At 39.7% G+C, this 18,972-nt stretch overlaps 1 protein-coding gene across 1 annotated transcript; it reads left to right on the top strand.

Moving 5' to 3' along the window:
- The first annotated feature begins 8,012 nt into the window (after nucleotides 1-8,012).
- ren (renin) lies at nucleotides 8,013-13,034 on the top strand. Its single transcript, XM_008296819.1, has 9 exons — nucleotides 8,013-8,089; nucleotides 8,507-8,654; nucleotides 9,707-9,830; nucleotides 10,260-10,378; nucleotides 10,474-10,670; nucleotides 11,285-11,407; nucleotides 11,504-11,645; nucleotides 11,807-11,905; nucleotides 12,485-13,034. Exons 1-9 carry the CDS (start codon nucleotides 8,013-8,015, stop codon nucleotides 12,644-12,646), a joined length of 1,191 nt encoding a protein of 396 aa, XP_008295041.1. The 3' UTR covers nucleotides 12,647-13,034.
- Nucleotides 13,035-18,972: the final 5,938 nt, after the last annotated feature.

The following is an 18,972-nucleotide window of genomic DNA, read 5'->3' as shown; positions in this document are numbered from 1 at the left end:
TTCAATCTTTATGCTAAGCTAAGCTAACTTTGCTGCTAGCTGTAGCTTTATATGTAACAGAAAAGTACGTGAAAGGAAAAGAGGTCTTCTCATTTAATGCTTCAAGAAAGAAAACAGGCACAGAAGAAAGAAGGTTATATATTTATATACATATTTAAGTAGTAGTTGTTTAAATGTGTTAAAAAATGTTACCGGAAGGCACCTCAACATGCTAAAATTTGTGGGTCAGCATTCAAGCTTGAGACTTTTGGAAACAGTGACCCCATACGCTGATCATCCACAGCATTAAAAGTATGAGATCTCATATTACGTGGGTCCTCCTTGTGACATTAAAACAGCTTTGACCTACACTTCACAAGTCCATGCCTCCACTGAACCAGACCATTAGCATCAGATTCTTTAAGTCCTCTGAACTGCTCCAAGGCATTCTCATTGGTGGAACGGGGTCAGCACGGGCACTGACCAATTTGCGGCTACACAGCCCCACATGCAGTAACTTGCAATGAATTGTGTGTTTTGACACATTTCAATCACAGTAAGCTATGAGGCTTTAATCAATGTGTGCTGCAGCAGTTCTTCTGTGGGTTTGAACCACACAGGCCTTACCAGGTGCATCACTAAGCCTTGGTCAATCACAGCCCTGTTGCCAGTTGTTCTTTCATTGCCCACTTTTACAAGACCGGTCATTTTGGAGATGCTGTGACTCAGTTGTCCAGCCATCAGAGTCTGGCCTTTGTCAAAGCCCAACATATCCCACTCCTCGACATCCGCCATTGTAACAAGATGTTATCTCGTCAGTGGTTTTAATGTTGCGGCATATTGGTGTACAGCTCAACATGGATTAAGAAAAAAAAAGAGAACAAGACAAGGTCTGGGAGACAACAGAGATGACAACAATAGAAGTGATACAATAAGAGATTTCCTTCAGAGATGAGTCAGCCCATTACTGTGAGCACCACACAGAGGATGTTTGGTGGCTGCAAGGATATGGACGTTTGTTGTCCAGGAAGTCACAAAGCTAAGCAATTAGAGGAGGATGTCTCTTTTTTTTTTAATGAGGATATCCTGTGCACACAATCCTGTCATGTGTTCAAGGTAACCACAACAACTCTCAGAGAGTTATTCTCTAAAGATTTAAAAGAGTTGACAGATATTACCTTTGCCACACAAATGGACATTACTGGACAAGTGTTTCGGGAATTCAGTGAATGCTTTGAAAACATGGGAAAAGAATAAAAGAACCAAGGAATATTGCACACTTATAGTCACTTGTTGTCATTTGATTGATGAGATTTCTATTTTCAGACTTTTATCTTTGATTTAGTTTTTTCATGATCACATTCGTCAAAAAGACTGTGTGGTTTCTGAGAATTTCACTGATGTACAAAGACATTTAAACCTTAAAGGAGCTTTTTTTTTGTAATTCATGCACTTGTCTGTTTTTGTTTGTTTTCTATTTGTGGGGTGCAGAACACATTGAAAACACAACACTAACATATGATGGATTTGATATTTCTACTGTGTTCGGAAACATTAACACTATTAACTCATCCGATAGAAACCGAGTGAAGTATTTAGTTTGTGTTTGTCATGGTTTAGGGGTTTCGGTTTCTAGTTCTGTTTTGTTTGAGTCAGTCCTGTGTGTTTTCCTTTTCCATGTCTTCTCTGTCTCCCTGTTTTCGTCTCCCTCTGTTTGTCTGTGTGGACATTTCATATTCCTTTTTTAGTGACTTCCTGTTATATTTTGAAATTGCCTTTCCTTGTGTGTCACTTGTGGTTTTACTTCTGCCCTTTGTTTTTCCCTCCTCTTTTGGTTGCTTTCGTTAGTTTCACCCGTGTGTTGTCAACCCTGTTAGTGTATAAATCGTCTTGTCTTTCCCTCGGTCTTTGGCAGTTTGTACTGTTTGCTACTCTCCTGTTTTTATACCTGCTACGTGCCTCATCGGCGTCTGCTTTTGCATGTCGTGTTTTGTACCCTGACCTGTTACCTCATGTGTACCTGCTGCCTGTATTCCAACTTGTGTTCCCTGGCAGACTTCTTTATTTTGCTCCTTGTGCTCTTTATGCCCTTCTGGTTTGTGTTATTGTTTTATTTAGTTAGTTGTTTATTTCAAATTTAATTTGCTCTGACTAGTTTCTTTGAGAATCAGTTGGACTTTCAGTGATTCCCTGCCAGCCTGCGTTATACCACCTGAGTTAAGTTTGTCAAAGTTTGCTTTGTCACTTTTATTTGCCTATCTATGAGCGTTATGAGATGACTTGTTGTTGTAGATATGCGCTATACAAATAAAATTGAATTGAATTGAATTCAATTGTCTCTCGTGTCCACATCTGTGTTGTCTACTGATTTTCCCAGACAATATTTAAGTAAAATCACATAAAATACAAAAAAAAAAAAACATTATCTTGCATGATAGGTGAAAAAAAACAAGATTTTCTGTCTGGATTTCTCTATACTTTGCTGCAATCCTCTACTTTTACAAGCCTTCCGGGGATTGCAGCCCAGAAGCATCCCTACATCATGATGCTGTCGCCACAGTGCTTACCCCTGTACCTTATTAAACATTTTTAAGTAGATATTTTTACAGACTACAAATGTTCACAGATGAAAATGGATAAACAAACAGATCATCCCTTAAAAATTCAATTTACAGAGTAAAATAATTAGCAGTGGTAATACTTTTCTGCTTCTGTTCTCTAATAACTGTCCTCACCATTTCAGAAATTCTACCTCATTTTGACTGACAATGCATCACAGGCCAAAGTGTTATTAGTAAATGCACTCTTCTGTTGGTGAATTGACTGCTGGCAGAGTTATTAGTCATTATAGTAGATTGTGATTACTTACTGATGCTTTTAAGATGCGTTTAGTGTTTTGGCTTGTAGCAAAACAATTCATAATCTCAGAAGGCTAAAAATATGACTTCTATGTGTGATATACTGATGCTGGCCTACAGGGGGTCCAATGCAAAATATGATATCATAACATATGAGATCAGATGTGGGGGAATTAAAAATAAAAGACACATTTAGGGCCACTGGTGAGATTTTTAATGCCATTGGCAGCAAACATTCATATTTGACAGGATGCCTTCATTTAAACAAAGCAACAATTTTTAAATTACTGGATCTTTCTATAAGCCACGGACTGTGTTCTGACTGCCAGCAGGCTGAATAGCCTTGTTTTTGATTTGAGCCAGACTTTGAAGTACAAAACAGTTGGCTTCACAAAGCTTTGTACTGCAGCTTTGCTCTCTCATTTATTGAATCATTTTGGCTCCACTGCTGCCACTGCTGGGTGTCTTTTTATATCAGCTGGCTGCAGTTTGTATCTTCATCTTCTGGAGCTCTGCACAAAGCCACAAAGAGCGGCACGCACACATGCTCACTTACAGGCCAGAACGCACGCATGCAAATGAATTAAGAGTTTTATTTCTCAATTAAAGCAAGACATCCATTTCAGACATATCATCTTGTTACAGTTGTATACAGTTATGTTTTTTTTGCTACAGGAGAAGATGCAGAAGTGCTCACTGCAGTAGCCAACTGTATAAATGAATAGGAAATGAAGTAGCTTGTCAGCAAGATGTATGAGGCAAACAAGTACCAATCAGCGCCACTTAATAGTAATAAGGCGATCCACACATACATTACTGTGTGACTGCAGACCTGCCGTTATTAAATATTCATCGGTCCAGGTGATGGATTGGCACACTTTGTTGTGTCGCAAACACTGAGCAGGAAAACAAGCGCAGTTGCTATGGTTTCTGATATGTTCACCAGATGTTTTCTGTGCGTATGGAGCACTGTTTCCTAATAGAGCTCCCTGGGAATCACAGTGCATCTTCACAGGACACCAACCAGTCATTTTCACTAGATAAGCAACACAGTTCACATACATGCTCACCATGTTATGTAATGTAACTTGATTGGAGTCAGCAGAAGTGGGTTTATTTATTGCACATATTCACCAGTGAACTTTATCGCGTGTGATCAGAAATCATAGTTTTTTTCATGTATTTTATGTTATTTTTTTGCATGTACAGATTCAGTTCTGTGAGAGCATCGGCTCTTAAAAAGGAGTTCGATTTAACTTGTCTCCATGAATATTTTGTGAGTCAATATTTCTGTACTGCAGAGTGTATTTTCAGTTAATAAAGAATTATTTGTCATCTCATGTTTGGTGTATCTTTCCTATTTTATCTGTTAAATTTTACATTTATTTTTATTCAGAATGTGTTGCTTTTTTCTGGATATGATGGTTTTCCTTACGAGATGTGATAAAGCTGCTGATGTTATCCCTGAGGTCTCAGTACCTTTGATTTGTTCTAATTAAGTGTATTTGACACTACTTAGCTTTTTCAGAGAGGCTCAGTGTGACAGCCACAGATCTTGCACACAGAGAACGGCATTAAACAAATCTACTTTTTTTATCCTCTGTGTTACAAAAGAATGTAGTATTACTTCCAGCACTGTTCATTTTACTGCAGTTTTAAAACTAAACTGATTAATTGTTTAGTAGGGTGCTGTACTGGGGAACCGCCGTCTCCTAAAACAAGTGTCTAAAAACAAAAACAAAGACTTTTAGACACCAGGTCAGAGCTTATTTACAGATAAGGGTGAGAGATTGCTAATAAAGAACACAATATATTGATTTTTGAATGTAGTTTAAACTTATGTAGTTTTGGTTTAGCTATTTTGTCTTTTATGTTACATGATTCATGTCTCTCTTTTCACATCTTGCAAGTAAGATCCATAAATAAGTCAAATGAAAACTCAAAAATCCTCTCTCTTTCGGTTGTAAAGTTGAAGATACAAGTGAATAATCCAGACACGCACTCACACAGATATTAATAAGTAATGTTTTCCTTCAGAGTTGCACGTAATCAGGGAACAGACTGACTCCCTGAGGTGAAAAGCAGTTTGTTCTGTCCTCCTGAGTTTGTAAATTCAATGCTGCCCTCTTCTGGTCAGGAGCAGTGCAGCACATGTACCCCAAAGAGATGCAACCATGTGTAAATTTGTAAGTTATTCAACTATAATTCATAATAATACATTTGCCTACAAAGCCTCTAACACTAAAAGTACCCTTGGTTTTGGATATCATATTGTTTTAATAGAATTAGTTCATACATTTTCTACCTTCGATCATAAAACACATATTGTCTCCAGATGGAACTGCTGTCATTCTCAATTTGGAGTTCACTGGTTTTAAATTCAAGACATAGCTGAGCTTAAAACATGCTAAACCGAAATGTTGTTTGCTGTTTTTGTGTACCTAATTGTGTGATGCAGCTGCTTAGAAACAAACCAGAAACACATTACCATCTATACTCTCAGCAGCTGGACAGAATCTAGTGCTGACTTTTGGTCAGAATTAAAACACACATTCATAAAAAGGAAAAATATATATATATGTATATATATCATTCTGAAAAGTGGCTTTATTTCTTTTGCTTGTTTGTCTGAGTAATAACTTCCCTTAAGCCCCATTTTCTGCTAACAACTGCTGCTCTGCTTCATATATTTCTTATCAGGAGAGATAGCTCAACCCTACAAGGTCCCCTTACAACATGAATCGGTCCTCTGATGTGTTTTCGTCAGCAGAAAGTCATTCGAGGTTTTGTCTGTTGCACCTTCCTCGACTTTCTCTCGATGTTTCTCTCTGTTTCATAATTAGATGATTACAGAAAGACTTCTGAGGAGTTTTGAAACAGCCAAAGCTTACTTCATATACAGGCCTACAAGGGAACATTAATGGCACGACAAACTTAAATAAATCATCTTCCAGGAGACAGTGCTACATTTCCCATGCCCACCAGTGGAGTGGACTCACTGCAGAGGTGGGAGGCCACGCAGGAGTGACGCATGGCTCTCTCTTGGCAGTGTGGGAAAGAAAGTTGCTGATATCCATTTAACCAGGAAGGTCAAGAGTCAGATGTCTGTGAGATTGTCCCCGAAATATTCTATGAAAACCTGCTTGTAAGGCCTAATTGCATGACAGATAATACAGGTAGCCGCTTTTTCAGTCAAACATGTGTCTCAAAGCTGTTTAAACTAATGTTTTTAAGTTTCCAAACATTCAAAGAGTAAAATGGAATGTTCGTAAAAGGGCAGCTAGTTTACAGAGCTTTACATTAAAAAACAAAACGTTTTACTGCTTCTATCTCCTTTCCAGCAACAACAGGCGGCTTGTTTTATTTCTAAGCAATAAAGCTCTGAATCAAACGCATTATTTAATAGCTTGCTCAGATTTTTGTCAACTACATGAGATAATAATAATAATGCATTTAAAGTTGTTGCACTGCACCAAGTCATAATTATCACTGCTGTGAGCCAACACCTAGTTTCAGACACAATGTTGACATGTCAGATTTTGATATGGCAGACTTGTTTCTGACTCAGTGGTGCTTAAAAGTGCAATATTCACTGTTCTTTAACCCTGTTTATATCCACTCTGCTTTGGCTCTGTTTTTGGTCTCTATAAATGCACCTCTGTTTCTGCAAGTTGCATTTAACTGCATTTCCCTACTGTTTGGTTCTGGGAAGGTGATGTAAAACAGTTTTTTTTTTTTTTTTAATTTTATTGAAAAGAATGGCATGCTGTGGATGAGAGCAATGCAGTGGAGTTTGGAAACAATGAGCTGAAATTCACTGTAGAGCTCAGTAAAGTCAAGGGAGACTGTAGATTTAGGCGATAATGCTCTCGTTTATCACACTTATAGATATTTTTATTATACAATTTTTGCTTACAGCCATCTATGGATTGAGGATTTGTAGAACATAAACAAACCGATTGTCAGTCTTGCTGCAGTATAGATTTGCTGTACGTCATCACTGCCTCTGTGAGCTGTGTGTAACCACGCTATCATTTTCTAGAAGCTCTGCCCACAGGGAATATCTTAGTGGATGACCTCTGACCTCTGCTATGACTGCCTGAGCTTGGACCCCCACATATCTCCCGGCTTGACTGGGTGGTCGGTACAGTACCAACACACCAGCCCGTCCTGACAGGCCAGATACTGTGGGAATCCTCCCTGTGGGTAAACCCAGTGAGAACTTTCACTGAATGATTAGGTGTCGGCCCTGTCGAGTCTGAGCGAGCGGCGAAAAAGGCGCTGCATGAAAACTCTGCGCACTGACAGTCCCCTCTACAGCTTAGAACAATCAGCATGGGCTCTGTCTGCTGCTGCCAGCGATCTCTATCTTAGACCTTGAGCTGAACTCACAGATGTATTATGTTCTTCCCTCTTTTGCCTGTTTATGTAAAACTCCGAACTGATGAGTTGCACACGCTGCAGTGAACTTCTGAGACGGTCGAGGTGTAAAACCAATCTGATTCACAGATAAAAACTACAGTCCAAAACTGCAATCAGTCGTTAAATTTCTGTTGTACTTAAATTTGAGCATTTTTATTGAACACCTGTGGAGCTTTTGTATAAAATAATTACATGGTGTTCTGGTCTTACCAAAAAAACTAAACAAAACAAAAACCGGAACACCTAAATTACACATCTAATCAAAAGTTGACATCATAGAGTGAAATTAATAACAGCCCACTGCACAGCCTGAGATTTATCATCACTTGTATTTGAGTTTAGCAAACAGCGCCTAACTACCACCTACAAGAATTCTTCTAAAGCCGCTCATCATCCAGCAATCTCCGCCGCTCTGCACCCCTGCTTTGTGTCTTTCGGGTGTGTTTTTTCAGAGGTCAAAGTTCAGATCTCTCACTGGGACCTGTTTATCACCGCAGGGTTGTGAGACTGAGACAGAGTGGTGGGGCGGAGGGTGGGAGGTAAGCAGGGCTTGTTTTTAAGTGGTCACCTCCAGGAAAGCTCCCATGTGTGAGAGCACGGTGGAGGGGACATGGTATAAAAAGAGTGGAGCGGCAAGACACCACAGAGAAGGAGAGGCAGCGTTTCAAGAACTCGGATTTAACCAGGAAAAAAGCAATTTGGCACATTGACAGGACTGGCCTGCATTTTCTGCTTGTTAACAAATAAGCCACCATGGCACTACTGCTGAGTTACTGGATTTGTCTGCTTGCTCTGTCACTGACAGCAACTAGGAGCCATGCTTTGAGAAGGTAAAAAAAAAAAAAAAGTGTGTTTCCTTGTATACCTACCTGCTTTGCTTAAAGAACTAACAGTATATAAGAATAAGAATTGACTTGATAATTGCATTAGCATAAGAGAAATTGGTAAACAACAAAACAAATGAGAACCAAGAAGTAAATGTGTTTTTATTGTATCATTATGAAAGCTAATGATTTCAGCATTGCATTAACATGTGTTTTTCATTCATTTTTTTCTGGCCAGGCGCTGAAAGCAAAACCGTCTGTCCTTTTATTAGAGTCGTATTGTTTTGCTGGGACGACGATCAAGAATATGAACCAGATATAAGACAATATATTCCATAGACTTGTTTATTTCATCCGCAGTCATCAAATCCATTTTTCCGCTTTCATTTTTAAAGTTTCCCCTCTTGTCTGTTCTGCTTCCAGGATCGCACTCAAGAAGATGCCATCCATTAGAGAGACACTGCAGGAGATGGGTGTTTCTGCAGAGCAGGTGTTGAGTGAGCTGGCCCAGAGCAGCACGGACGACCCCAACAACGGGACGGTTCCTACGCCGCTAACCAACTACCTGGATGTGAGACACTCTTTTGTGTAATAATAGAATAGAATAGAATAGAATAGAATAGAATAGAAAACTTTATTGTCATTATGCATGTACAATGGCATTTAAAGGGCTGCACCAGCAATATATACCATACAACATTCAAGACATATGTTATAAGGCTTTGTACAACCCTATATAACATGAGTTAAAAACAATTGCCATAGCAGAGTGGTAGTTGGGTGTTGCACAGAGTGAGGTGGTTCTTAGTGTGCGAGTGTCACAGTGCACGTTGTATTCACAGTTTTGGTGCAGGTTTAAGTTGAGTATGGTGACAGCTTTGGGGAAGAAGCTGTTCCTGAGTCTATTCATTCTGCACCGTATAGACCTATAGTTACACACATGTAGATGTATTTAGTCATCTATGCATCAATTTTAAGATGACACGGACAGTGCATATTAACAGACATTCCTGCCACTTTAGCCAGTTGACAAATGATTTAACCACAGTCCCTTGACAGGAGCGGTAACATGAAATATAGTAGACTGCAATGGCAATACTACACTACTAACAAAGCGCACATTATACATTAACCCTCCTGTTATCTTTGGGGTCAATTTGACCCCATTCAGTGTTTAACATCTCTAGATAAGTCATAAAGGGCTATTTACACATAAACTTGGGTAACAATTGTAATTATGATATGTTCTGGCGGTTTACATTACTGGAGTCAAATTGAACCCGATGATAAAAGATGTCAGTAAATTTGAAAGCAATAGGACGGTTACATTTTATGGGATCTGGATTTGCTGTTAAAGTTCTAAAGACAAAAACAGACTGAAGGGTAAAGGGAGCCACTCATCCAAGAGGCCTTAGCTGTTCTCTTGGACAGCTGTGGAGACATCCTCGAGGGTAAAAAAAAAACCAGATCCAGTTGCCTTTGAATTAGAACTTTGAAGTGTTTGTTGTAAATGTCTTGTTATGATTGTTGATTAATGCACATGGAGAAATTATTATTATTATTAGTATTTTTTGGAAGAGATACTCTAACAACATAAAACACTCATATGTTTGTTCCCAATAGACTCAGTATTTTGGGGAAATCAGTATCGGATCTCCGGCCCAGATGTTCAACGTGGTGTTTGACACAGGCTCAGCCAACCTTTGGGTGCCCTCGCAAAGCTGCTCACCTTTCTCTACTGCCTGTTGTAAGTGTGCATGTATACAAATTGGAAAATAATGTTTGCTCAATGCAACAGCAGGACATATTCTTAAAACGACAATGTGTCTTAAGGCTCAACAGCTTTCTTTAGCAGTTCAAGAGCATTTATTAAAAACAAAGCTACAGCTGTGTGGAAACACAAGTCTGCCAAGTCCATGTGCCAATATTGGATTTAAAACTAGTTGCCAAAAACATCTTCTGCTTTTTTTTACTAGGTCGAATATAAAAACAATACAGTTTGGATATTAGACTTTGCTTAACAAATTCATTGTAATTTCCAACTGGTCTTAATAAGTGAGTTAAAAAAAAAAACAGCAATTAAAGATTTGTTAAATCGTGTTCTCAGATGGATTAGATGTTGTTCAATAAAACTTTCCAGATTGTTTTGTGACTCAAATGCATTTTGAACTCTTAGTTACTCACAATAGGTATGACGCCTCTAAATCCCGGACTTACATTGAGAATGGAACCGGATTTTCCATTCAGTATGCATCTGGAAATGTTAGGGGATTCCTGAGCGAGGACGTAGTGGTGGTGAGTTTAAAGCCAGCAACCAGTGAAATTAAAGGAGTTGAAAGCTTCCTCTGTGGTGTTACGCTTGAACTTTGTGCTTGTTTTAATTGCATCAGGTTGGTGGTATTCCAGTGGTTCAAGTGTTTGCCGAGGCCACATCTCTCTCCGCCATGCCCTTCATCTTCGCAAAGTTTGATGGCGTCCTGGGGATGGGTTACCCCAACGTGGCTGTCGACGGCATCACTCCAGTATTTGACCGCATCATGTCTCAGCATGTCCTGAAGGAAGAGGTGTTCTCTGTCTACTACAGCAGGTGGGTTGAAGTGACGGAGTTTCTGTGTCATTTTGTATGAAATCACCTCCCTTGAAGAAAAAACACAATTTAGATTCATAGGAGGACATAAAGAATGTGGTCACTGTCCAGCCTGTAGATGGGGGGAAAAAAACTCTATTGTCTTGTTGAAATATCTTTTAAATTTAGGCTCAGTGTTTGTTTCAGCTTATTATTAGACCTGAAAGCATACAAATGCAATCAGTTAGGAAAAACTAAACACAAAGAACATCATATGAGCTGAACTTTAGGGCAGGTTGTGGGAGAGGATCAGTCTTCATGGTTTATGTCCCAGACAGGCCTCAGAGAAGAAGTAAAGAGCTGAAAATGGATCTGGATGAGACAAGCATATGTGTTAAAGTAGCCAAATATGTTTTACAATTTTCTCATGCTTCTTCTGTCTACAATACACTTTTTTTTTCTTTAAAAAAAAAAAAATGTTCTGATGTCTATTTTTCGTGTTTTAATCGCCACATGAACATACAATTAGACTTAAGCTAAAGGGCCAGACCACCAAGATCACAGTTCCAACAGTAACGCTAAGAATACAAACAACAAAAGTGGGCTTGAAAGGTGATTTATTTCTTGTTTTTCAGGGACCCAAAACACTCCCCAGGTGGAGAGCTGGTCCTCGGTGGGACAGACCCAAACTACTACACTGGAAACTTCAATTATGTGGACACCAGAGAGATGGGAAAGTGGGAAGTTACCATGAAAGGGTAAATCTTTTACTTCCATTTCGTCCACAGTATGTGCACACACTCATTCTGAAACTACATGTGTTTTGTTTTCGTCCTCGTTTTTCTTTCTTTCAGTGTCTCTGTGGGGACGACGATGATGTTTTGTGCAGAGGGCTGTACGACTGTGATCGACACAGGCTCCTCCTACATCACTGGGCCGGCCTCTTCTGTATCGCTGCTGATGAAAACCATCGGAGCACAGCTGGATGAAAGTGGAGTAAGCTTTTGCATCATGGTTTCCCACACACACACACCTACACACACCTACACACACACACACACACCTACACACACCTACACACACAAAAAAAAACATCTGACTGTTAAAAAATTCAATCTAATTAAGATCTTAACCCATGACTTTGTGTTGCTCCTCAGTACAAAGTCAACTGTGACACTGTGAAGACGTTGCCCAGTGTCACGTTTCACCTGGGTGGCCACGAGTACTCACTCACACAGGAGGATTATATCTTATGGGTAAGAGGATGACTCAAGTACCGCACGAAAGTACAGTTTTGAGGCGCTCGTATTTTACTTGAGTACGTCTATTTCCATTTCACATGGAAATATCATGCTTAGGACTACATTTACTGCAGCTACTGTGAATCCACAACCAAACATGATCGACCTATATTATTAATATGACACAAAAGGCTTGCACACCTGCACACCATAAAACCTGCTCAGGTTGGAGCTGTGCAAAGCAGTAAATGCTGAGTTTGCAGTCCATAAAGACCTGAAAATGTGTGAGTTCTTTTCTTATTTGCAAGATATTAACAGCAGCAGATTTCTTTGAAAAATGGGAACATTTTGTACCTTGGAGGCTCCATAATTGAACACACGGGGACATGCTTGGACAATAATGTCACGTCTTACCTTGGCACCTTTTACTGATAATACCTCTGTACTCTTACTGAAGTGCAATCTTAATGGAGGACTTTTACTTGTAACAGATTTTTTAAGGTCATGGGGTTCTGAGTTTTACGTTTTTTTTGTTTTTTTTTTAAATTGTTTTATACCTTGTTAACTTCTCAAAATGGTTCCTTGTGATTCCAGCAATCACAGATGGAAGGGGATGTCTGCACCGTCACCTTCAGAGGCTTGGATGTGCCGCCCCCTACAGGTCCCATCTGGATTCTAGGGGCCAACTTCATTGCCCGCTACTACACAGAGTTTGACCGTCACAGTAATCGGATAGGATTTGCTACAGCAGTCTGACAGAAAGTTGAACATCAGCCATGTTGCTCTGTTCTCCTTCACTATTTTTTGCTGCTATTGCCCAATGTTTTGCTACTTCTTTTTCCAATTCTCCCCTCTGCTGCTTTTTGCGATAACTCATGATCAAGTAATTTCTATAAAGAAATGGTGACAAGGAATGCATATTAAGAAATGTTGTCCACACATTTCTGGCATTTCTGCTTTTTTCCTAATATATAATATTTCATATTAGTTGCACTGAATATGTTCTGTTTTTATTTATAAGCGTTTGCCAGGAAATGTACTGTTTCTGTGCTTGTGGCTTCACTTGTTATTATAACACTGCAACAGTGAGATGCAACTCTGCCCTGTTCTGACTAACAAGAATAAAATTGTTTACTGAAGCTGTGATTTAGTTTGAGCCTGATGCTAATAATGACAGTATGTTAAATGGATTTTCGGATAAATGGATGGCAGAGTAATTGGTGGCAGATGGGAAGGTAGTGAGAAAAATAGGTCAGACGCTGATGGGTTTGATAACAGAATGGAAACTTCTCTGATAATCTTCTTAAAAAATGTTTTAATTTCACAAAATTATATCACGACTTCAACACAAGATAATTTGTGGCAGGTTTCCTCCAAGCTGAGCACGCAATGAAATCTCTCAGTGCTGCTGCTTAGATCACACAATGATCAGATAACACAGGACAGTTTGACCACTTTGTAACTAGAACATTATTCAGGGAAAAATATACTGTTTCAGTGTATTCTTTTGTCTGTTATAGGAACAAGGCTTTAAGTTTAGTTTATCAAGCCTTTTTACACTCCAAGATAATCTGTGTATGTTGCATAAATTTACTAAACTTTAAAGTTTAAGAGGTTGCGGTTACGTCTAGAAATGAGTGAAGCAAAGAAGAGGAGGTTTCTTCCGATGGTACATCAGCCGTCACTACTGACCTTATTAAACTAGACACATGTGCTAAATCCGTTTGTATTTTTCAGTAATACCGAACTCAGTGGCCACGCTAGTTCAGATTTACTGTCCCTTGGTACTTTTTCAATCAGTAGTCAGACTTTTGGCTTCTGTGTCATCTTATCCGTTGTTTACTTGATAGTTGTATTGCTTTTATAGTTGAGCAGGACAGGACAAGCGATCAGAGAGGAGCAGAGCAGCAGGAGAGGAGTAGCACATAAGAAGATGCCTGACTGCCGACGCAAAAGTCAGCTGGAATATTTTGCTTCTCCTTACATCCTTACTGGGATGCAAGTCACAGAGGGAAGTACGGCCACTCGGAGTAATGAATGGCAGCCAAAGTGCAAATGGCAACAACAATGAGAAACAAACAAAAACTCTGAGGAAGGAAGTAAATGAACATCGCATGTCACATCATCATAAATTAGCGGGCGACACACGAGACAATAACAAAAACAAGATGAGAAAGTTCTAGAATCAAGGTTCCTTGAAAAAAAAGAGCAGAACTTTTGGCTTTAACCTGCAGTATCTTCAGAACAGCATGCTGCTTTCCGAAATACAACCAGCCTTATTCATGTCATTAAGGACTAAATGGTGCGAATGTTGGCCATTTTTTGGACCAAAATGTCGCATGTACAGACATTATACAACATTTTATATAAATAGATCAGGCAAGCACTATTGTCAAGCATCACTATTACTGTGGATCAAGTCTTTTCTCATGGTGCATCTCAGAACGCCAGAGCTTCCTTTTAAATCTCAAGCAAGAGAATACAGCTGCAGATGCAATCACTGGTGAACTGTTGCACTGTCTATTAAAACATAGTGATGCTGTTGTTACAGCATGTCTGGAGGGATTCATCTCACATGGAGATTATACGATGCATTCATCCCTTAGCTATAATGTTTTATCCTTTAGTGGGTCGCTGGGGGCTCATCGTAGGGCTCCCGCAGAAAGACGGATGATACCTACGACCAGATAGCATCACCAATTATCTCATCATGCATGTCGGTGGGAGGAAGCAAGCACACTGGGGGAAAAAAAAACCCACACAGGGTAAACATGCAAACTCCACAAAGACTAACAGTCGACAAACCAGAACTTCCATGCTGCAAAAATAAGGAAGCAAATCCTGAAAAGTACATTGCCAAAAGGATGAGAGTTGTTTAGATCAGATGCAGTCAAGCAGACTAAACACTTCACAGCTTGTCTTGACAAGTTATAGGATGTATACAATCAGTCACGAAAGAACTTGCAGTAGTCTCTGAATTAGATGTATGTTTGAGAACATTTTGTTGAGTCTTATGAGTTGAGTTGAGTTCTCTTATGAGAACAGTAAACACTGTTTGGCTAATGCTCGCTGCTCTCTATAAACATCTCACAGCTGTAAGAAAAGATGTGAACTCAAATTCAAGTGAAAGATGTATGTATTAGGGGCTAAAAGCAAAGAGGAGTTGAATGGCTTTTGTTTGAACACTTTAAGGTGGTGACAGATGCACATAAGGAAGCTCTGCAGGCTGGAGACAGTTTATCTAATCAAAACAAACAACAAAAAAAACACTGCAAAATGTTTTCAATGCCACGAGCAGGAACATAGACAGCGATGCATTCTACGAAAAATTCATGTGAGGCTGCACAGCAAGGTGCTTTTAATGGCATTACACAGTGACTGCAGGCAGAATGTAATAGATCCCAGGATGTTCTATGAAGTGCTATGGAAAAAGTATGCAAACAAGAATGCCCACAAGGGAAGACAAATCACTGTTTCACGAAGTCAGTGTGTTGGCAAAAACACATGGTCCCAGAGAGCAGAATTCTTGGGATTTTGAGGAGAACATGAGCTAAACAACGCACAGGAAACGTAAACATGCAGTGGAAACCATGGCTGTGAGCAGTGCACACAGCAGGAGGTTTCTGTAGGTGTTTCTGTGGAAGTAAATGTGGTTGTTACACTGCTGTGCTCACGACTGAAAACGTCTCTGCTTCTACTGACATTAAAAAGGTTTGACATCCACTTGGGCTGCCACAAAATCCATCAGGAGGCGGGAAGCTACCAGATGGTCTGCAAATCATTCAGCTTGTAGACAAAGATGCACTGACACATGGGTCTTATTATATCAGTTCAGCTGAACTGACTGCTCTGAGTGATACTTTTACCGTAAGATGGCTTCCTCCCACACAGTCCAAAACATGTTGAGGCTAATTGGTGATTCTAAATTGTCTGTGGGTGTGAATGTGAGTGTGCTTGGTTGTCTGTCTCTAAGTATGGCCCTGTGATAGACTGATGACCTGTCCAGGGTGTCCCCTGCCTTCACCCTAAGTCAGCTGGGATAGACGCCAGCCCCCCGTGACCCTATAGTGAGGATTAAGCAGTGTATAGATGATGGATCGATGGATGGATGGAAGACTGAGAGGAAACAGTAAGAAACATTTTATGGGACTTTGACAGCGTGTTGCCAGCCTGTGTTTATTATAATACTGTGAGGTGTAAATGATTTCTAGTGTAACTATTAAAAAGATTGTTCCATTTACATTCTGCTATTATTGTTATTCTCACATTTCGCAATAACAACGCCATTCGGATATTTTTTTGTTTTTCTAATATATTTTTTTGGCTTTTGCCTTTATTTAGTGCAGTAGAGGGAGACAGGAAAGGGGGGAGAAGAATGGGGACAGACCTGCAGCAAAGGGTCGTGAGCGGGACTCGAACTCACGACTGCTGCATCGGGGAACTACAGCCCCTGTTCATGGGCCGCCCGCTATACCAGGTGAGCTATAGGGGGGCCCTGCCATTCTGATATTTGACAGAAATACACAATAGAGCGAAGCCATAGAAAGACTTATTGTCATCAGCTGTAGTTGTGTGTGCTGCCAAAAGCTTACTTTGATTAGTGTTGTAGCGTTCAGAGCAGAGGCTTAGCCACCTCGGTATTCTTATACACAGTTTTTCAAGATATATCAGTTTGACTTTGGGAACCCTGGACCCCCCACATAACAAATACCAGTTTGTCCATATGTGCTGCACAGTCTGTTATAACATATTGTTTCTTCCAAGTGTGTGGCTTGATGTATGCAACAGTCACACTAATGCTGCCTGACACGATGGTACGGCTACTTTTCCAAAAGGAGATCATTCTTTTTCAGGATGTATATTTCAGATGTCAAACATGGAAAAGTCATTTTGGTTGAGTTACAGTAGCATTTTTCTTAGCGGAGTAAAGCTCTTTATAAAATTGGCCTGAACTGCAAAACTCTCAGGAGCAAACATGCATGTTTAAGGCGATTTCAGGACTGACTCGACAAAAACTGTTTCTGTCTCTGTCTCTGCTTACTTAGCAGACAGAGGACATACAGATAATAAAACAATAAAAGTACACTTATTTATCAGGTGGCCTTGTCAGATCTTTTTGTCTCATTTGTCCTGGATTGGTCGGGGAAGTCCTCTCATGCTGCACTGAAGTGACAGTGCGGTGTCATGCTTCCTTGCTTTCACATCCATGAATTGTCTGCTTTTGATTTTATCTGTTCTCTGCGTACAATGAGGTGAGGGTGGATACCTCCATACTGGCATTTGATTGACAGTCAGACCGTTTCAAAAACATGTCTGGCAGTATGAGTCCACACAACTATTCAGACTGGAAACCTGATCCAACAACCAGTCAATAACAAAAACATTTTTCTTTGACACAATCTGCACTGTTTTATTCCTGGCAAATATATCTAAGCTTTAGAGCTCAGATCTTGAAGCTGAAATGTATGCAGTCTACTGTTGCTCAACAAAGCGCCATTTCTAGAGGTTGTAGTCCACAAAATATATTTGTTTTTTAATACTTATCTTAATATTTAAGATTCAAGTTTTTTTTTTAAAAAACAATAACAAAAAAACTAAGAAAAACATACAAAAGACTAAATAAGAAATAGAAAAACATAAGAAATAGAAACATATAGTAAATAAAAATGTACTGTACTAAATGTACATTGTAATGTACTAAAAAAAAAGGACTTTAAAAAATAATCAATCACCAGTAAATCAGCAATAACACAGCTCTATTGGTCCACATAGGAATTCCATCTGCTGCCATTTAAATATTTTTCATTCCAGTGATTTTCGCTGGTACTCAGAGTTCAGAAAATGAGATGCATCAGTTATTCTCCCATTGGCTTGTCTCAGACTGCCTGTTAATCAGTAGACTGTAGGGACTCATGTGGTCTCGGACTTGTTTTTGAGCAACGTCTGGCACAAGAGTTTCCTTCGGGATGAATAAGTTCAGTCTTGGACTGCAAGGTGGTGATTAGCACTGTTGCCTCGCAGCAAGAAGTTCACCAGTTTCTGCATGGAGTTGGTTCTTCCCGTGCAGCGTGGGTTCTCTCAGGCTTCCTCCCACACAGTCCAAAAACATGTTGAGGTTAATTGGTGATTCTAAATTGTCTGTAGGTGTGAATGTGAGTGTGCTTGGTTGTCTGTCTCTAAGTGTAGCCCTGTGATAGACTGGTGACCTGTCCAGGGTGTCCCCTGCCTTCACCCTAAGTCAGCTGGGATAGGCTCCAGCCCCCCGTGACCCTAGTGAGGATTAAGCGGTGTATCGATAATGGATATCAATGGAAAGTTCAGTCTTCTCCTATTCCATCATATCTTTTGACTTCAGCTGCACTGAAGTTGGTCACCACACCAAATATTTTAACATTTACAACAATGAATGACCTTTTTTGTTGTTTGCTCACGATCCTACATTAAATTTACAATGAAAAAAATGCAGGTAGAGATTATATCTGTTGGGATCCAAAGTCTCAAAAGCAACATCACACAGTACAAATTACAAATCTAAGCTCACATCTGTACCGTTCAGGGCTGTTCAAGTGCTCGTCAAGAATTAGATGAGGACACTGATACCACAACAAGGTCACTCCAGAATCAACAAATCTTTTAAATTTTACACACAACAAGGTTTTATAGCTGATTATGTGATGGGATTTTGTCACCTTCGCGCAGAGCCAGGCTGGTGGTTTCTTTCCGTTTCTCCAGCTAAGCAACCGCTGCTTCATATTTAACTGACAGCTATTTCCCAGTCAAAACTCTCCTTTTACTGCTGAAATTAAGTGGTGGAGTCACCAAGGACTTGACCTTACAACACTCGTAATTTAACACAGCAGCAACTTTTCTCATTTCTCCACAGGGAGTTTACAAGGAAATATTGTTCCAGAGTGATTTTCTTAAATTCCAGAAGAAAACAGTGTAGTAAATGATGACAGATATTGGCATTGATCAATAAACCAAGCCTCCTGTGGTTTTATTCCACGTGTCTTGTGCTGCAGAGAGCCAGCAAAAACTATCAACTGCACTTTTCCAGAAGAAAGAAAACCACATTAAAAATT

The sequence above is a fragment of the Stegastes partitus genome, unplaced genomic scaffold, assembly GCF_000690725.1.
Source record: "Stegastes partitus isolate 25-593 unplaced genomic scaffold, Stegastes_partitus-1.0.2 Scaffold1154, whole genome shotgun sequence".
Classification (NCBI taxonomy): Eukaryota; Metazoa; Chordata; class Actinopteri; family Pomacentridae; genus Stegastes; species Stegastes partitus.
The sequence above is the reverse complement of the archived record's forward strand: the minus strand, read 5'-3'. Positions and strand labels throughout refer to the sequence as shown.